The 18984-nt window shown below is 52.2% G+C and overlaps 1 protein-coding gene across 4 annotated transcripts in view; it reads right to left on the bottom strand.

Annotated features, from left to right (window-relative positions):
* Nucleotides 1-18984, bottom strand: part of SMOC1 (SPARC related modular calcium binding 1) — a 156945-nt gene that overhangs the window by 8676 nt on the left and 129285 nt on the right. For all 4 annotated transcript variants that reach the window (XM_033422261.2, XM_033422270.2, XM_012535016.3 and 1 more), the window contains exons 8-10: nt 10837-11029; nt 10199-10281; nt 8331-8436 (exon numbers count right to left, since the gene is read on the bottom strand). In XM_033422261.2, the coding sequence (XP_033278152.1) occupies nt 8331-8436; nt 10199-10281; nt 10837-11029 (382 nt within the window). The remainder of the gene's footprint in view (nt 1-8330; nt 8437-10198; nt 10282-10836; nt 11030-18984) is intronic.

Genomic DNA, 18984 nt, shown 5'->3' with positions numbered 1-18984 from the left:
CTGCCAGCACACTCTGAAGCTGTACCCGGCAAGAAAAATATTCAAGGCACTTCCCAGTGCCTTGGGGTTCTTCTCTAGGGTTTGCCGAGTTTTCCGGGAGGGAGGGGACCATCCCTGACACCTTCGCTGTGAATGAGCCAGCAAACTCCCTCTGCTGCCCCAACCCCCAAGTGGCCTCACCATTTAGGGAAAAAGATGTTTCATTACCAAAAAGAAGCCAAGCAGCCCTGTTGAGTGCCCACTCCTAATTAAGTGGATTGCAGTCTTGGGCAGGTCCCCCTGGGCACCCTGGACCAATTCCAAGAAAGCACAATTAGTGGATCTGCCAGCAGGACCTCATCTTGACAGGTCTGGCGCAGGGAGCACCTGGGGAAGGTGTGAGGGACCGTCTGCTTCTGGCCCTTGGGGAGTCTGCTAGGTCTGTCATAGAAACCAGGCTTGGAAGGGCTTTCAAACAGGCATGGCTCAGACTGTTGTCTCTGCCAGTACATGGTTCTTTGGTGGTTTTAAGCTTCCTCTACTTGCACTGCAACATTCACTCTCGAGCCTGCAGGGTATACCAGGCGGGCCCCAGAAAATTCTCTATCAGGATGCTCGTGGAGCAGCAGGGAGGGTGGCCAGCTCCCTCGCAGGGCACCCTGCCTGCCCTCGCCTTCTCCTACACGCGAGGGAGGACCCAGCTGCGGGAGGAGAACCGGGAGGGACCCAGGGGAGACACTCCAGCTATTCCCACCCAGGCTTTCTAAGGCGGCCAGGGGAGGGCCTTCCCCCTCGGCCCCTCCCGTGAGGGGGCCACGAGAACGCCCCCGCGAAGGCAGCTCCTCCTTTAACCTTTAGGCTCAGCATAGCGTAATGTCTACCTAGAGGCTGGAATAATAAAACCTCACTCGCTGAGACGGGAAGGGATGAGGTCATCCCGCCTAGACGCCCAGCCAGGAGAGGCCTGCTGCCTCCAACACGTGTTCCTGGGCTCCCGCCTGCCCGCCCAGTTCTCAGCGACTCTGTTGCTGGAGCTCCCCGCACCTTTCCTTGGGCTAGGCTGCAGCAAGAAGCAGCTCTTCTCCCGCGCTACAACCTCTAAGTGTTTCCTCTTATGCCAGAGAGTGACTGTCATTTGGGGGCTGCTCCGTTTTTCCTCCCTTCCCTGCCTCCTTGTCTGGAGAACCGTGTTCCTGCCGTCCTCACTCCCAGCAGGCGCTCCCCAGCCCAGAGCGCCCATGCTTTCTGCCTGCTACCCCCCGTATGTCCCCCATACCCCGCAGCCGAGGACACGTCCCAGGAGACGTCCCCCGAGGGCCCTGCAAGCAGTGCCTCTGCCTCCCTGTAGCACTTCCCCAACCGGCAGCCTGCCCTGAGGGGCCTGCCTCTCCCCGCCCCCGTCCCCAGCTGGCGTAAGGCACTCTGCTTCTGAAATCCTTTGACTTCCAGAATCCCATGCTACCCCCTCCCCAAACATCAGAGCCAGGCTCCACATGTGTAGCTAGGCAGCGCTAGGGTCCTATTTTGGAAGCCAAGGCTTTGTCTAGGCCAAGCGCCAAGTACATTTAAGGCAAGAATTTCTTAGCGAGGGTGCGGGGCAGTGGGGTGGGATCATGGACCCTCAGAAAACGTAAACAAAGCCATAGCCCCTCTCTCTAAGATGCACATGCACCCAGAACTCTGCAGATTTTAGGGGTTTAATGGACTCCCTAAACCTCATCCAAGGTCACGGACTCAAGTTAAGAACCCTCATCTAGAGGGAAGGAGACTCCAGCCATGACCCCAGAAGAATAAGTCTGAACCTTCTGGAAGAAGATCGGGTGAGACAAAAGACAGTCACTGGGAGGGGCTTGGGGCTAGTTTTCATGCTTCCAACAAAGCACACTAGAAAAAAGAAAAGTACTGAAGGCGTCTGGCTCAAAACGCTGAAGATGAGGTTTCTGGCTTCACAGCGGCCTCAAGTCCCCAAACTACCATGCTTCACGCAAGAACTAGTTCAGCCTGACATCTATCAGGAGTCCCGATTTAGCCAAACCAGTGGTGGGCACGTGTGAAAGAAGACACGAGAAGTCTGTTAACCAAGGAGAAGCTAAGGTTTTCCCAGGGGAGCGCTGGATGGGGTGGGGCAAGAGAGCCTCCCTGAGTCTCCAGGAACCTCTCAAGCAGGCTGTGCTGGAGTCCTTTCCATCACAGCTGGACTCCTCACAATTTACCCCTGACCTCAAAGCCACAGCCCACCGAGCCCTCCAGCTCTGACAGCTTTCTAGCAGGATCCTTTAAAAACACTGGCAACTTGCCCTCCCAGTTCTAGGGTTACACTGGCATCAGACTCCCGGCCTCTCTCTCACATATGCTCACAGAACTGGGATCAGAACCGCTGGAATTCAGAGCTGCTCATCAGGCCAGGGCTGGGGACCCTACGTTAGAGAGTGTGACGGTTCTTTGGGATCACTTAACAGTGATGCCCAGGTCCTTGCTACGGGCCTCCCTATGGGCACAATTCCGCTTGCATTAAAAGGGCTTATTGGGTGTGTAGAGGATCCAGGTTTCCTCGGATATGGTGTGGAGAGACGCAGTGCAAGGCTGGCGTCAGCCCCGCCTCTGGGCTGTTTTGGTGGCCGTCCTGTTGCCTCCCGTCTCCAGGGATGAGGAAAACCACTAGAGCCAGGTCCCTCCCTGGACTGGCCGGGCCCCGCCGAGTCTTCTCCCAAATTAAGAGGCGGCAGGTGCCACCCTTCCCCCGCAGCCCTCTCGGTGTCGCTCCTGCAGCCTCAGCCCACCGGGCCTGGGCTGCAACGCACAGCTGGAGAGTCAGCCCCTTTTACCACAAGGAAACTGGCGCTGGCCAAGATCTTGGGCCCAATTCCGCTGTCCCAAGCAGTTTTAAACAAGGTGAGGTGGGCTGGCCTGGAGGCACGGGCCAAGCCAAGCAGGCCAACTGAGCGCCATCTGGAGCGGGGTCTGGGCCCTGCCAGCTGTGCTGGGGGGTGGAGCTGGGAAACGCCAAGTCAGCCGCATTCCAGCCTCCTCCTTGTGAGAACATCAACAAGTCACCACACTGGGCAGGAAGGAGGAAGCCTCAAGACCCACGGTCTCTTCTTGCAGGACCACGGGAGGGGCAGCGAGGCTCACGCGGCCCAGCCCAGCTCCTCTCAACGTTGACTTTTTCTAGGGTGGAGTGGAGAAAGGAGAGGGTTCCCCTGCTCTAGAAGGCTCTGCCAGCTAGGCTCTCAGAACTCCCCCTTTGGGACTGATAAATGCTGATGGGGAGGCTGATGTAGCCAGTGGGGTGAGGGGCCGGGGGCGGAACTCTGCCTTCTGGAGTGGGAAGGACCAAGAGCATAATTCAGGGCTTCCCTGGTGGCGCAGTGGTTGAGGGTCCGCCTGCCGATGCAGGGGACGCGGGTTCGTGCCCCGGTCCGGGAGGATCCCACATGCCGCAGAGCGGCTGGGCCCCTGAGCCATGGCCGCTGGGCCTGCGCGTCCGGAGCCTGTGCTCCGCAACGGGAGAGGCCAAAGCAGTGAGAGGCCCGCGTACCGCAAAAAAAAAAAAAAAAAAAAAAAGAGCATAATTCAATGATCTAGCAACCTTCACTGAGAACAGCTCTCATCTAATGATACCTGCAGGCCACCCCCTCCCAGGCACTAGCCACAGATGTTTCCATGGATACCCCATTCTACTTTGCCTATTTTTAGATTTGGGCAGCACTGCTTTCCCCCTAAATCAGGCTAGAAGACCAGAAAAGGAAGTAGATATCTCCCTCTTCCACTCCCTACATCCAGCAAGTCTTCAAATCCTATTGATTTCATTACTAAAGCTTCAGTAAATCATCCCATCTGCCACAGCTTTAGTCCACATTCTCACCACCGTTCCCTCTGGTGTGGGCTGTAACCTTCCTGCCCCATTTAGCTCCCCTCCCCCCGTCTGGCTTCCGTAGGAATGCCCATCTAGTCACACGCCTCCCTGTGGCCCTCTCTGGCGCAAATCACAAGACCCAGCATGATCTGGGCTCTGCCCAGCCCTACAGCCTCGTCTCCCACCTGTCCACAGCCTGCCTCCCAAGCTTAAACCTTACTCCTCACAATTCCTTCCACAGACCCTACCTCGTTCGTACCTCGCTACCCCTAGGGTCCCTCTGCTGGGATACCCTTATTCCTGGTCCGTCTAGGTCGTGGCATTTTCTCACTCGTAAGTGAAGATGTGGCTTAAATGTCACCTCCTGTGGAAAGCCTTCTCTCACACGCCCTCTCTCCCCTGAGTCCCTGCAGGACTTCATCTGCCTCTGTTGTCACATTGGCTTTACAGCGCACTCACGTGATTACATAGCTCTTCTCCCAGGAGCTCCTCCAGCCCGGAACCATGCGCTCATCCCTGTATGTCCCCAGAACCCAGCACAGAGCTTACGCCATGGGTAAGATGTAAGAGTTTGTGCAAAGCTAAAATCTCCAAGCCTGACAGGCGGTGGTTTGGGGGGAAGACACCCTCTTTTCTGCTCAGCCCAAACATCCTCCCGGTCCCTTCTTCCCACTGTCCCCAAATGGGACTGTTTCCCGCTGGCCCCAGCTGGTGTCCAGCGTTAACTGCCACACCCTGAGAGGACGCAGGAGGGATCAGCTGTGGCTTCTTTGACCTTGCGCTTGCAACCTCAATTCTACCTGAATCCACAGCCAAGGCCCAAACCCAGGGACCCTGGATTCCATAATTCTCTTCGCCAGCCCTGCTCCAGATGTGCTGCCCTGTGCCTTGGCTCTCCCACTGTAGAAGGCTGCCTGACCAGGGGCTGTCCACAGGGTGCCCAAGTCCCTTGGTCCCAGCCAGGGCGCTGTAAGGCCCTGGTGACAAAGAAGCATTACAGTGAACTTCAGGGCTAGATCTGGCCTCATAATTAGTCTTGAAGTCGTTGCTGGAGCCTCTGACGTGTGCCAAGAAAAAGAGGCCTTATTGAGACATCCCTCTCTGTATCTAACAGGGATCCATCCATCTATCCACCCATCCTTCTGGCTATTTATTCATTTAACAAATATTTACTGAGCACCTACTGTGTGCCAGGCACTATCCTGAGTTCTAGGAATACAGCAGGGAAGAAGGCAGAAAACGCTCCTTCCCTCGTTGAGTTCAATTTTCATTGGGTAGCGGAGACAGATACAAATAAACAAACCAGCAAAACATCAGATAGGGATAAGCACTAGGCTGAGAATTAAAAAGCGGTGTTGTGGGCTTCCCTGGTGGCGCAGTGGTTGAGAGTCTGCCTGCCGATGCAGGGGACACGGGTTCGTGCCCCGGTCCGGGAAGATCCCACATGCCGCGGAGCGGCTGGGCCCGTGAGCCATGGCCGCTGAGCCTGCGCGTCCGGAGCCTGTGCTCCGCAACGGGAGAGGCCACAGCAGTGAGAGGCCTGCGTACCGCAAAAAAAAAAAAAAAGTGGTGTTGTGATAGAGGGTGACAGGGCTGCTCCTTTAGTTTGGATGGTCATTGAGAAGATGATATTTAAATGGAGCAGTGGGGCCAGTCACGGGAGGATGGGAGACTCACATTCCAGGCTGAAGGAGCACCTGGCAGGGAGGCCCTGGGGCAGGCAAGAGCTTGGCCTGTTTGAGGACCTGAGAAGGACCAGTGGCTGGGACATAATGACAGGAGGGAGCAGCATATGAGAGAAGGGTGAGCGCCAGCAAGACCATCCTGCACGGCCAGTTCGTGGTCAGAGTTCGGGCTTTTTGCTTTTTCAAAATATATTAGGGAGACCTGAGAGGGATTTAAACTCAGTAAAACCGGTAACCCTGGCCAGCCACCTCCCTGCACAACTGATTCTTTCTCCTTCTCTCTGCAGGCCCACTCCCACTTCCTTGATTTCTAAACTATTTCTTGATACATCTTGTCTGTCTTTTGATTACAAGTCTACCCTCCAGGTAACACAATTACCAAATGCAGTTCAAACCTTTCATTCTCATCAAAACCAAACATGGTCAGGCTCACATGAGCTTGAAATGAAAAACATGTTTAGGAAAGAATTTTTTTTTAAATTTCTCCCAACATTATATCATACCTAAAAGAGGTTTTTGGAAACCACAGCAACAAAAACTCCCTTCCCTAATGACACACTGGGATTAAAAGCATTTACGAACTTCTTCGTTTTTATTTTCTGTAAAAATGCCTTCAGCCTGCTATCTGAGGGTCAAGTGTCCATCCGAACTTGCCCTGGCAGCGGGCCCACCTGTGATTTTGGCCTCCCGGCCCAGGACCTAGCTGGGTTTGGTACTTTCCCTGGCACTGAAGGCTGCCTGGATCCGAGGCCAGGCCGGGCTCAAGGGCTGCGCTCCCGCAGAAGCAAATGGGATGGAGGGTGAAGTCCTGTCTCCTTAGAATCCAAGTAGAAGCACCAGGCAGGCTCCCTGAGCAGTGGGTCAGAGCCAGCAGCCCTGGGGATTTGTGGGTGGAAAGCACCCAGACCTGGAATTGTTAAGGCCATGCCCCTTTCTCGTTTCTTTTTTCCCTCTCTTCTAAAAACCATAAATAGCTCATACCCATTTCTGCATGAAACAACAGGTATGTTTTCACATTCCAAGCATAAATAACAAAAAGGCATATAATACTGAATATGCCTTTTCATAATTTCCTCTCCCTCTTCCTGGAGGTTCGGACACAGCCCTCTCGATTTTAGACTTCCAGTTGCTGAGCACCATGGGCTGCCTCTGGGCAGTTCTCATCTGCCAACCTGTCAGACCCTGTCTCCATCTTTTCAGACTTATTGCTGTGCTCCTCCCAGGGGAGGCCTGGACCCTTCCACAGGGTGAGCAAAACAGAGCAGGGCCAGAAACCAGCCTCAGAGCTCACAGGACCATGGGGGTTGCTGAGAGCAAGCTCCCTGGACAAGCAGTTTCCTAGAGTGGCAACCCACAAGGCGGCCACTGCACTCACTGTGATGTGACATAAAAGTGGGTTTTCAGGATCGCTGCCCTTGTCTGCCTTGGGACACAGAACCACTGACAGCTGTGTTGGGAGTCCTGGTGCCCACCCCAGATACACGCCCTGCTGTTGTGCTGATGCAGTCACGCTGGGGCCCTTCCACCAGCCTGGGGGCCTGGGCCTGTCTCGTGGTGGCACTCCTTGCCCTCTGACAGCTCTGCCTCTGGGGAGATGCGGAGGGACTAGCGCTCCCTCCTTGGTGAGCCACGTAAGCTGAGAGTCAGGCTGCCCAGCCCTGCCAAGCACATGGTACTTCCCGTTGCTAAGGAGCCAGAACTCTCCCTACTCCTGTCGTGCCTCCCGCTCTGGCTTCATAATGGGAAGCACATCTCACAGGCCCTTTGGGACCTGCATCCTCTGTGTCATCTACCACCACTGTCATCTCCTCCACCCCCTCCTCCATCCACCCCAGCTCAGCCATACTGAACTTCGGACGTGCACTTTCCTGGGGTCACAATGTTCTTTCCTTTTTCCTGGAATGGTTTTCCTTCTTTTACTAGCTGAGTCCTACCTAGCCTTCAAAACTCAGTATCACCTCCTCCGGGAAGCCTTCTCTGACTCCTCCAGACTAAATTAGCAAACGCTTCTCTGTTCTTTCACCTCGGTTCTAGCACTTACCACACAGTTTGTATCTTTCTACAGCCTAGTATCCCCATTAGGCTGCATTCTTTGAAGGCAGGGACATGCCTCGCATCCTTGGATTCCCAATCCTTAGCCCAGTGCTTGGCGTGCCACGCACGTTCAATAGTTCTGAGCAGAGGACAGATGAATGCATGCGTGCTCCAATCAACTGACCCAATGGGTCCAAATTAGTGAGCGCCGGCGATGCTGGTCGCTGGGGAGCGCATACGTTTCGGCCTCGGGTCAGGACTGCCTTGGTCAGCATATCAGCTCCTGAACTAAGCTGGACTTGGCTCTGGCAGTGTCCAATCCCACTGCCCAGAGTCCCTTGGGATTCTCAGGAAGCCAAACTGGCACGCGGCTCCTGCCTTCTCAGAAAAGAAGAAAACCACCAAATGCTCTGGACTCCCTCCCTGCCATCCCTGTTCCCATCGTATGCCCATCCCCCTTCCTGCCATTCTGGACTCACTCCAATGCATCCATTTCTGAGACTGAAGCGCTGGAAGTCTCCAGACACTCCCGGACTTGCCTATAATCAGGTAACTACAAGCTAGAGAAAAGCAACTCCCAAAGACTAGAAAGGGGAGGGGGCGGCGAGATTTTGGGTGGCAGGTGAGACAAAGTCACAGCTACGCGGTTTCAGGAAGAGGATCAACTTCCAGCTCTTGTTCTACCCACCCCTCCCCACTCTCCCAGGGACCCGCAGCATCTGAAAAGTCAGGGGCCCCGTGGCCCCACTGGGCCTGAGTCCCGCTCGCATTCTCACCTCCCACCTCCAGTGGGTGCTGCTGAGTTAATGGCCTGCACCATATCAGTGGTGAGAGCATCCAGTAGGCTGGTGATAAATTCCATTTTCTTCCCTTCTGGACAGCCTGAAAGACAAAGTGAGACTTGAAGGCAGATGCCAGGTAAATGATCAAGTAAACAGCTTCCTCAACTACCACTGTTTCCTCAACCTCTCCAAGTCCTTCCTGTCCAGCTAAATCCACTTTGGGAATTGTCCACAGCTCAGATGATTTTCGTAAACCTCCATAGTTCCTCTACCCACAGCCCGCAAGGGACCAATCGACCAAACGGATAATAATGTTCTCCATGTTCTTCCATTCCTCAAATCTTTTGCTGAGTATCAACTCAGGCACTATGCTAAATGTTAGGGATATTATACACACGGTTCTTCCCCTCGTAAAGTTCATAGTCTACTGGGGAACTCAAGCTAGTTCTGGTACAGGAGGACGGAGCGACTCTAGCAGCAAGGACCAGGTGCTGAAGGGGCACAAGGAATGCAGAGAACTCCAAGGTCAAAGTGGCCTCAAGTAGATCTACCTGTTTACCTATCCAAGAACCTCCTCCTTTTTTCACATCTCTCCTCAACCAGCTTAGATTATAATTATCAACCCTCCCTTATAAGTACTCTCAACCCTTTGTTTCTCTATTCCGCACTGTGTGATTCCAGCAAAACCCCAAGCGTGGATGAACCTTCTCACCGATATGCCTTCTCCAAGTCTACACCCCCATAGCTGAAGAGTGCTAGCGCAAACACCACCACGCAACTGGAGAGACGGTTTTCCTGCAAATTCATGACTACCAGCCCCAAACGGGCCCTCAACACTGCCTATGATCCTCCTCTCCGCAGCAAGTATTTCATTCTCTGCTCTCTGCAAATCCCCTAGGTCTCCGGTTAAATGCTACCTTCTCAGAGAAACCACAGATTCTTCCTGTCCTTCTCCCAGCACCTCACTCTTTCCCTTCAGAGTACCTGTCACCACCTTTTATCTGTGTTTGGATTCATTTATTTGTATACTGTCTCCCCCACTAGACAAGCTTCACTTCGGTTTTGATCATTAGATGAACCCAGCGCCTGGCACATAGGGGAATCTCAATGGACATTTGTTGAAGAGATGGATAGAAGGAGGGACCCTGGTCTCTACGACTCCATTCTCATGACAGAGTGACCTACAAACCTCACTTGGGAACCCCTAGACTTTCAGGAGCCTCTGTTTTCAGTCCTCCTTCGGAGTCCTGATGGGGAATAGTAGGCCCAGCTCCCACCAGCACTGACCTGCATCTGTGCTGATTAAGACTACAGTGTTCTGGGCCATCAATATTTAGTACTCTTATTGTAACTCACTGTCAGAGAACACTATAAGACAAACCCAACCCAGCAGCCATTTAGAGGTTCTGGGTCCCTGCCTGTGAGCCTTGTGTCATACCCCAGTGACAGTTCTGGGCCACCAGGAATCATTGCCCCTCAGGACAGCCTTTCCCTGTGAGCTATCTTCTCTTTGCAGCCCTGGGGAAAAGGGTCCACAGCCCCCAGATCATTTTCCCAGTCACCCTTAGAGAAAGAACTGTAGAGCTTTTAAGGGTAAGATTTTAACCCAGTGACTACATTTTAAAGATAAAAAGGTAAAAGCAAGGAGGAGAAACAGTGTGCTCAAGAGCACAGGACTAATTAGGAACACATCCCAGACTGGATGCAGATCCCATGGCTCCTGCGACGCCCCTGCCCAGTGTCCCCGCTCCACCTTACGGATGGGGAAGCAGACCCAGAGGAGGGCGCTGCTTCTGCATGATGAGGGGCTGGAGGAACAGCAAGAGGTGAAGGCACCAGCAAGGGGTAGTGTCGTCTCCCACCTGGCAGCTCCCTGTCCTTGAAGGGGTCGTCCACCTCCGCACTCTTGGCCCTGGCGTCGCTCTCACAACGGGGCATCACGTAGCTGAGAAGAGAGAGACGCAGGGGGTGAGGAGGGGCTGGAAACTGAGCTGATTTCAGCTCCTACTCCCAGCAATGATCTGTGTGGTCTCGAAGCCTAGATCTCCCAAAGCTGGCAGCAGAATATCTCCTGGACTGTCCAGCAGCTACAAGGCAATCCCAGTGTCGGTGTTCCCACAGAGACATGTTCAGGCACGTCATCTTAGTCAGTCTAGTAGAGCGCTGTTACCTTATGTCTGCACACAGGATCTTTTTGATCCATAGAACCTAGTGACTCAGGCAGGACAATCACCTTCTCACTGGTGAACTGAGGTTCAGAGAGGTTACCTACTTTCCCAAGGTTGCCCAGCTAGGAAAGGCCAGACCTGTGACCAGAATCCAGGATACTGGGACCTAATCTGCCCACGAGCAGAGATGCTGCTCCCCTAGTGCCTCGACTCCCACCAGGCCAGGACAATAAAGCCAGGAGATGTGAGGTGACAGCGTAACAGGAAGCTGGCTCTCCTACCCCAGGCTTCACCTGAGGGGTGAGGGGCAGGACGGGCTCTGGGGGACTTACCGTGTGGAGGTCCCGGGCAGCGGACGCCCCGTGTCCACCAGCACACACCAGCAGTAGCCAGTGGATTGGTGGCACTGCACTGGTTTATAGAGCCCCCCTGGGGCACACTCCGGGATGACAATGCCCTCGCGGGGATTCTGCCGGGCCTCTTCCAGGGCGCTCTGTCTCTCCTGGTCACAAGAGTGAACTTTCTCTGCAAGAGAAGACACAGCCTGTGGTGATTCCCACTCCTGTGCCTTCCCTGCCAGGACCTGGCCTGGCCCTAGGGAACTGATGGCTGGCTGGTGAATCACCAAGGGGAGCTGTGTCTCCCACATCAGCCCTTAGTGAGGGGCTGGAAGCCCAGAACCTCCCTGCGGCCCCCTAGAGGCGGGGGCAGGAGCCTGGCTGCCCTGCGAGCTGACAGCTGATGCAGGAATGCCCGTGTGTGTGGACACTCTCCCAAGCCCAGACGCAGCAGGACAGGGCCAGGCCACTGTCCTCAGGGCAGGGAGATGCTCTGGTGCTCGGCACCCAAGAGGAGCAGAAACAAGGCCCAAACCCACTCCCTTCCAGGCCTCCAGCAGGCTGAATGGAGCTGAGCTGATTACACAACACTGCTTCCATCCAGTGCGAGAGAGAAACAGGCCCGCGGGAAGGTGTCTGTACTCAGCGGTCTCACGAACTACGTCAACGTCTCTGAACAGCCAAACCTGGTTTCTCCAGAGTCAGGCCCAGGCTGAGGCAGTGCATGGTGTCCTGTGCCAGGCCTGGGGGCCTCAGACCCACACGACCCCTGACCAGTCAACCTGCCTGACTTCCCTTTCTTGTTTTTTTGTTGATTCTGTGGGGATTCTTTTTTCTTTTTTCTTTTTAGCTATTAAAAATAAATAGCATTAAAATAAATAAATAGCATTAGGTTCCTTTTCTTGTTATAAAGAAAAATTTGAAAAAACCCTAATCCCACCAAAGTTAAACACTACTTGCCCTGGACCTCTTCTTTTCCATGTACACATACATAAATACATATGCACACATCTACTGTTTTTTGTTTTTTTGGGTTTTTTTTGGCGGTAGGCGGGCCTCTCATTGTTGCGGCCTCTCCCGTTGCGGAGCACGGGCTCTGGACGCGCGGGCTCTGCGGCCGTGGCTCACGGGCCCAGCCGCTCCGCGGCATGTGGGATCTTCCCAGACCGGGGCACGAACCCACATCCCCTGCATCGGCAGGCGGACTCTCAACCACTGCGCCACCAGGGAAGCCCACTGGGGGTTTTATAACAATAAAAGGGACCACATCATATACCTGTACTATCACTTTTTTGATCTACTTATTTATCTCTTTATTTATTTACTTTATTATCACTTTATTTCTTTCATGAACAATATTCCGCAACTTTCCCCTTGAAGAAGATGACAGGAATCGTCTTGGGTATCCCATGATATTTTCACAGTGTTTTACAAAAATACCATTCCGAGAGCCAGGAATTTGGTATCAGCAATGTGGAGATTCATCCTCCTCACTGAACAACAGCACAAATGATGAAAATACAGAAGCTCAACCCTGAAGGAGCCAAACCCTTTGAAATAATGACTCTGGTAATGATACACATATGAACCGGACAGATGTTGAAGCAGACTGTAGGTGCACACAGAGACGCATGGCAGCTCCATGCTGTCTTAGAGGGAAGTCAGATGATGGGAAATGATTTTTGTCTCACTCTGAGGAAAAATGCTGAAAAAATTCTCATTGCAGGGTGAGGGAATATTCCCTTAAGCGCATAAAAATATCTGAGAGTCAGGGGACAGGTATGAATAGTACATTTGCTATTAAAATATAATACTGATCTGGAAAATGAAAAAAGAAAAGAACTATTGTTTTCATAACGCAAACACAGTGAAACTAAACAGAATCTCCTTAGCTAGAGGAACAGCAGTTTAAAACAGTTGACAGGCACTAGACTCGAGATTCTGAGCCCAATAATAACTACCACCAGAACTGCCCCTAAGAGGCAGCTTAGGAAAGAGACATAAACTGATTGGAAGAGGGGGGCCATGGGGAGACCTGGCCTGAAGACCCAGAATTTTGAGTTCGGCCCCTGGCTGGAATGGAGCCTGGCACCTTCCAGGGGATTACGCAAGAGTTTTTCAATAGCTCTCCCAACCCCAAGTTGGTAACTTTCTTTTCCTACCTCATAGCTCATGCCACAGAAAAAGTGACAGAGGAGAAAAACCAAAGGAAAACAGCTTTTTACCGGCACCGCGTTCGTGTAACAATGTCTGACAGAGGCTTTAAATTAAGATCTTCCAGGCCAACATTCTAAAGCCATAAATCAGATAGAAAGCGAGATGCGAACAGAGGTGGAGAAAGCTTCCCCAGGGACAGAGCAAATGATGGACCTGACTTCACAGCGTTGGGGATCCTGAAACTGCGGGCATGTGGAGACCAGCCAGCAGAGGAGAGGTGGGAACCTGTGGTTTGGGGACTGTCGACAGATTTCTGGAAGTCCTTGAAGGCTGTTCTGAAAGGTTTGTAGCCCGCTTCCATAGAGGTTGCACGGAGTTCCACGGAGGATACTACAAACCATACAAACGGTGACGCTCGATAATTTGGAAAAACTGGGGGTTAGCGTGGAATTCGAGAGAAGGTGAAATGCAGGGTTTCTTGTCTTTATCTCCCTGCTTATTACTTTATGACGATCCCTGCAAGTTCAAGTGCTCCTCTAAGAAAGAGACAGGAAAGGTTTATAATCATAGCACCAACTGTTTGTGAAGAAAACACAGAGAGTTTGTCTTCCGACAGAGACAAAAATCTCCCCTAAGAGCCTCTTTATACTACTAATAGTTGAAGCAAATATTCATGGAGGAGCAGGAGCCAGGCAGGCGACAGACTAGGGGCTTTACTTGCCGAATCTCTTTGTCCGTGTGAAGTAGGCACCGTTATTATGCCCATTTTGTAGACAAGGAAGCTGAGTCGTGGAGGGATTCATGAATTTTCCCAAGTTCACTCACCCCGGAGACAGGAGGGCTGGGGCCCCAGTCAAGGGCTTCTGACGGTCAAGCCTGTCTTGCTGAACTCTAGACAGAGGTTACTGTCTCTAATTATTTGCTTTCGGGGAAAAATACATTTATTTTTATGGCGTGAAGATCCGCCAGGCCAGTCGCTTTGTAGACGCCCCAGATCTGCTGCATTTGAAAGCAGATGTGTAAAAACATGTACTTATCCATGTGAAACAGCACTGCTTCTTCTGAACCAACGACTTTCTCAGCCTAAGCACACTCCAAACCTTGTACCCTCGTATTTTTCCCTCTTTGCCTCGGAACTGGAACACCTAAGGCCAGGTTTGTAACTCACCCACCATTTACAGACAGTCACATGAATAATAATGGCTAACAGCTACCTGAGCATTTATGGTGTGCCCAGCTCTGTACTGGGCACTTCCACTAGCTCACTTCAAACTCATCACAGGCCTCTAAGAAAAGTGTTATTATTATCCTCACTGAGCAGACCGGCTGTGTGATTTCCTCAAGGTCAACAACTAGGAAGTGGCAGAGCCTGGATTCCAGCCCAGGCAGTCTGCTCCCAGGCCATGGTCTTTACCTCTCTTTAATATCAGCTCTCACTGCCATGTGCTAACCTGATTTTTAATCTAACCTATGTTTTTCTTTTACTTGGTGTGGTAGATCGTTACAAAATGGTACCAGTGAATTGCACCTCCCTGTATTCAGGGTAAACCCCTCCCTGCTGACTCTGATTTGCTTTGACCAATGGAAAGGATGGGGGTGACACTGTGTGGTTTCCAGACCTCGGCCTGAAGAGGCCTTATAGCTTCCACTTTCCCTTTCTTGGAATCCACCCTGAGACCACCACATAAGAAAGTCAGTCCAGCCTCCAGGAGGATGAAAGGCCACATGGAAGAAAACCAGAGCGGCTCAGCCCACTGCCAGCACCAACTTCCGGGCGTGTGCGTGAAGTCATCTTGGACACCCCAGCCCAGCTGACCCTCCAGCTGGACAAGTCCAGGAGTCAGTGCAGGTAGAATCAGTCAAGGAACCACCCAGCCAATCCACAGACACATTAGAAAGAATAAATTATTCTTGTTGTGAGCCACTATATTTCTGGGTGGTCTGTTACGCAGCAATAGATAACCGAGACACTTAGACTTGCTCAACTCTTTATCAATTTACCCCGTAAGTATTTCTGCAGCCCTCTCAGACCCTTCAGCCAATCAATCAATCAATCGACCAATTATTCCTTCAGTGCTTCTCCAGACCTCATGCGAATACTAATCGGTACATACCAGGGGGCATAAGCTTATTCTGTATCTGAGGACCCAGAAGCCAGCCCCATCCTTAGGGCCACTGTCACCCTCTGCCCTTCTCAGTCACCTCCCAAATGAATCTTAAAATTCACAACTATCAGATTTTCCAGATACCAAGAAGGCACCTTCCAGAATGCAAGCCAGGGGATCTATTTCAAGGGCCTCTTCATGACCACTGGTTCAGAGAGGAAGCTCCTCAGAAGTGGATACTCACTGTTCTAAAACATTCAGCCTCTGCTCAGGGAAGTTCAGGGGAAGATGACAAGATTAGAAGGTCTGGCCTGATAACTATGAGAATGGCCCGGGACCATCTGTAAATACTTGGAAGACATACACAGCGGGGGGACAGGGAAATATCAGGGCTGCCCAGGGCGACACGGGAATACCTAGCCACACATTCTTACACACCCATGCACACCCAGCCCCTCTAATCCTGTTCCCAGAACCAGTGAGAGCCGGTTCACTCCCCACCTGGCAGTGGATGGTTTAAATCTCACTCACCAATCTCTGACTGCCCGAGAGAAGAAACACAACAGAAAAGTAGCCTGTGGAAGGAATGAGAACGTGGTCCAGCCCTTGCCACCGGAAAGCACACAGCCCTCTATCCCAACAATCACACGGCAGCCGAGCAAAGCAGGGCTAAGTCCGGGTGGGAGTGGGCAGGGAGGGGGACCGGGGAGAGGGAGACCGGGCTGAGCCAGACAACACAAACCCTGTGTGCAGGCCCAGGGCCCGGGTTCTCAGGTGTCCAGCCAAGACAGGAGGAGCGTGGAGGACAGCCCCGTCTGCTACGGCCAGCCCCTGCCTCTGTGCCCTCAGTGACCTGTGGTAATTAGGAGCAAAGGAGAGCGTGGACAACCTCAACCCTCAGCTAATCCCCAATTTTGATTTTAGCCCACAGTTTATCCTTTGTTTCTGGAACTTTTTCTACTTTATCATCTGTTTCTTTTTTCTTCTTCACTTAAGAAAAAAAAATGTCCAACAAACATAAACATTAAAAGATTTGAGTTTCAGGTCCTTGGACTGGTCTTTCTTTCTGGCTGCGGCCTTCCAGAGGAGGAGCTGCTGCAGGAAGGAGCAGACAAAAAAGCTGGGATGCTGGGTAACCCAACACCTGAGTGAGCAGGTCCTGGTGAGCCAGTCATATCTTGAACTCTTGGGAGAAAGAGCAGCGGAACCTTATGGTGATGGAGGCCAGGGGAGACGGGAGGAGAGAAAAGGCAGTAGTCAGAGAGGATCACTAGCAGTCAGGGTTCTCCAGAGAAACTGAACCAACAGAAAAAAATAGATAGATGATAGATAGATAGATAGATGATAGATAGATAGATAGATGGTAGATAGATTTAAAATATATATATATGGGTATGGATGTATATGGAGAGAGAGAGAGGGCTTCCCTGGTGGCGCAGTGGTTGAGAGTCCGCCTGCCGATGCAGGGGACACGGGTTCGTGCCCCTGTCCGGGAAGATCCAGCCGCGGAGTGGCTGGGCCCGTGAGCCGTGGCTGCTGAGCCTGAGCGTCCGGAGCCTGTGCTCCGCAACGGGAGAGGCCACAACAGTGAGAGGCCCGCGTAGAGCAAAAAAAAAAAAAAGAGAGAGAGAGCGAGAGATTTATTTTAAGGAATTGGCTCCAGGCTGGCAAGCTGGAAATTCAGGTAAGAGTGATGGGGCAGTCTCAAGTCCAAAATCAACAGGTCAAGCCAGCAGGCTAGAAACTCAGGCAGGATTTCTATGTTACAGTCTGGAGGCAGAATTCCTTCTTCAAGAAATCTCAGGTTTTGCTCTTAAGGCCTTCAGCTGATTGGATGTGGCCCACCCACATCACAGAGGGTCATCTGCTTTACTTCAAGTCAATTGATTATAAATGTTAATCACATCTAAAATAATACCTTTGCAGCAACGTCTACACTAGTGTTTGACCAAACTGGCTACTGTGGCCCAGCCAAGTTGGCCCCTAAAATTAACCATCACTAGGTCCCTATGAAAAATGAGACGAAGAAAAAAGCCCAATCTTACAGAAAACCATACACAGAGAAGCTGAGAAGAGTCATAGGTCATAGAGACATGAATTGGGAAGATGCCTTGATGAATGATGCCATCTTCCCAGAGAAAGAACCAGAGGCTCTTCTCTGAGTGGCGGCTCAGTTGCTAATTAAGGGCAGCTTCTCGGGCTGCCCTGACTAAGCATTGCCTATACTACAGACAAGGGAAGTGGGATGCTGACAGGGCTGAGGGCAATGTCCTGAGAGAGGATGGTACTCCTGGCGTCTCAGATCTAACGTGGGATCCTGAGTAACAGAGGAGATAAGGCCAACAGAGAGGATGCAGAGGGGGTCAGGGGCCTTCCTGGCCCCAGGCTCTCACACAGGCTGGTACTGGGTGTACGCTGGTACCATGGCAGGCTCTGGAGAGGTCAGAAAAGTTTTGTCAGACGTAGCAAGAAGAAAGAACTAACCACAAGATCTTAACTTACCCTCATTCCGGGCCTCCTCCATCCCCAAAGCTTTCCCTGGGGGTCCCACCTAGAGCAAAGCCTCTCTCTGCTGAGTCTGAGTATCTGTTCCCCTCCTGGACCCCTCACCCTTAGCACCAGGACTTAACAAGACTGCAAGCTATCGCATACTTCCTGATCCTTCCCCACACCCATCCCTGACCTGCGGCGCCTCACTCATAGGAGAACCACAGGGTCTTGGGTATAAAGGATCCACAGAGTATTTAGCCCAAGAACCCCTCTATTGCTGAATCTCTGCTGTTCCATCTCGAGCCACAGGATTCTGTTCTAGCCTCTGACACTTCAGGGTGGGACCACCCACCTCTGAGTCAAGGCCAAGTCATGGGGGATGAGACCACAGAGGCCAGAAAAAGAAAATGTGTCCCTTTGACTCATCCTGGGAAATGCCACATTCAATCCTCAGACCATCCGGCACTAGATTTTCTTAAGGGAAAAATCGATACACAGTTACCCGCCTGAAAAACAAGAGGGGCTTATCTGTGTTTCGTTGCAAAAGGAATCATCCCACTGGGCCAAGAATATTAAGGGAAACACTAGCGTTGTGTCGGCTACAGTTACCCTGAAGCCCCTTCAAATACCTCACACCCACTTAGCCTCTTATCAAAAATGAATGAAATGCTGAAGGATAACCCAAAATAACAAGGCTTCTGTTAAAAACAACTTTTCCTGAATCACAACATGAAATTCCAGAGGCGTAAGAAATCACACGGCTCCTGCCTCGGGAGCCTCTGGCTCGGCGTGAGCGGCGTGCGCTGTCGGGACAGTTGCAGAGAATCTGGCCGAAGAGGAGACTGCAGGAGCAAAAGGAGGGACCAGGGGGACCCAGCCTGAAGGCACTGACTCCCCTCTTTTTGAGGGCTTGGCCCAGGGACTGGACACGTGGTCTCCAAGGAGGAGATGCTGCAGAGTGCATGATCTTGGGGAGTGATTCACAGGACATCACTGAACAGCCCTTTCTGTTCATTTGGCCACACGGGGTTCAGCACCCATCCCCTGGAACACTGCTTTTCTGCCCTCCCGTCATGTCTGGCACCAAGCTGCCCCTTGGCCATCACCAATCCCCAAGTCTCAGAGTCCTCCAGGGACTCTGAGAAAACCCTGAAGAGGAGGGGACCTCAAAGAACCATTCCTCAGGGCTCCCTTTGGAACAGACAACGGTCAAGAAAACAGAGGTCCTGTCAGGGCAGGGAAGAGGCAGACTCCCTGATAAACAGAACAAAGTCAGTCCTTGAAATTGTGCTCAGGTGTGCATCAAGTAGGGGCGGAGGGAGTGAGAACAGAAACAGAATATGCACAAATTTAAAATGTCACCTCTTCCACTGGAATGGGTTTCTCCATT

This window comes from Orcinus orca, chromosome 2 (assembly GCF_937001465.1).
Source record: "Orcinus orca chromosome 2, mOrcOrc1.1, whole genome shotgun sequence".
Lineage (NCBI taxonomy): Eukaryota > Metazoa > Chordata > Mammalia > Artiodactyla > Delphinidae > Orcinus > Orcinus orca.
The sequence above is the reverse complement of the archived record's forward strand: the minus strand, read 5'-3'. Positions and strand labels throughout refer to the sequence as shown.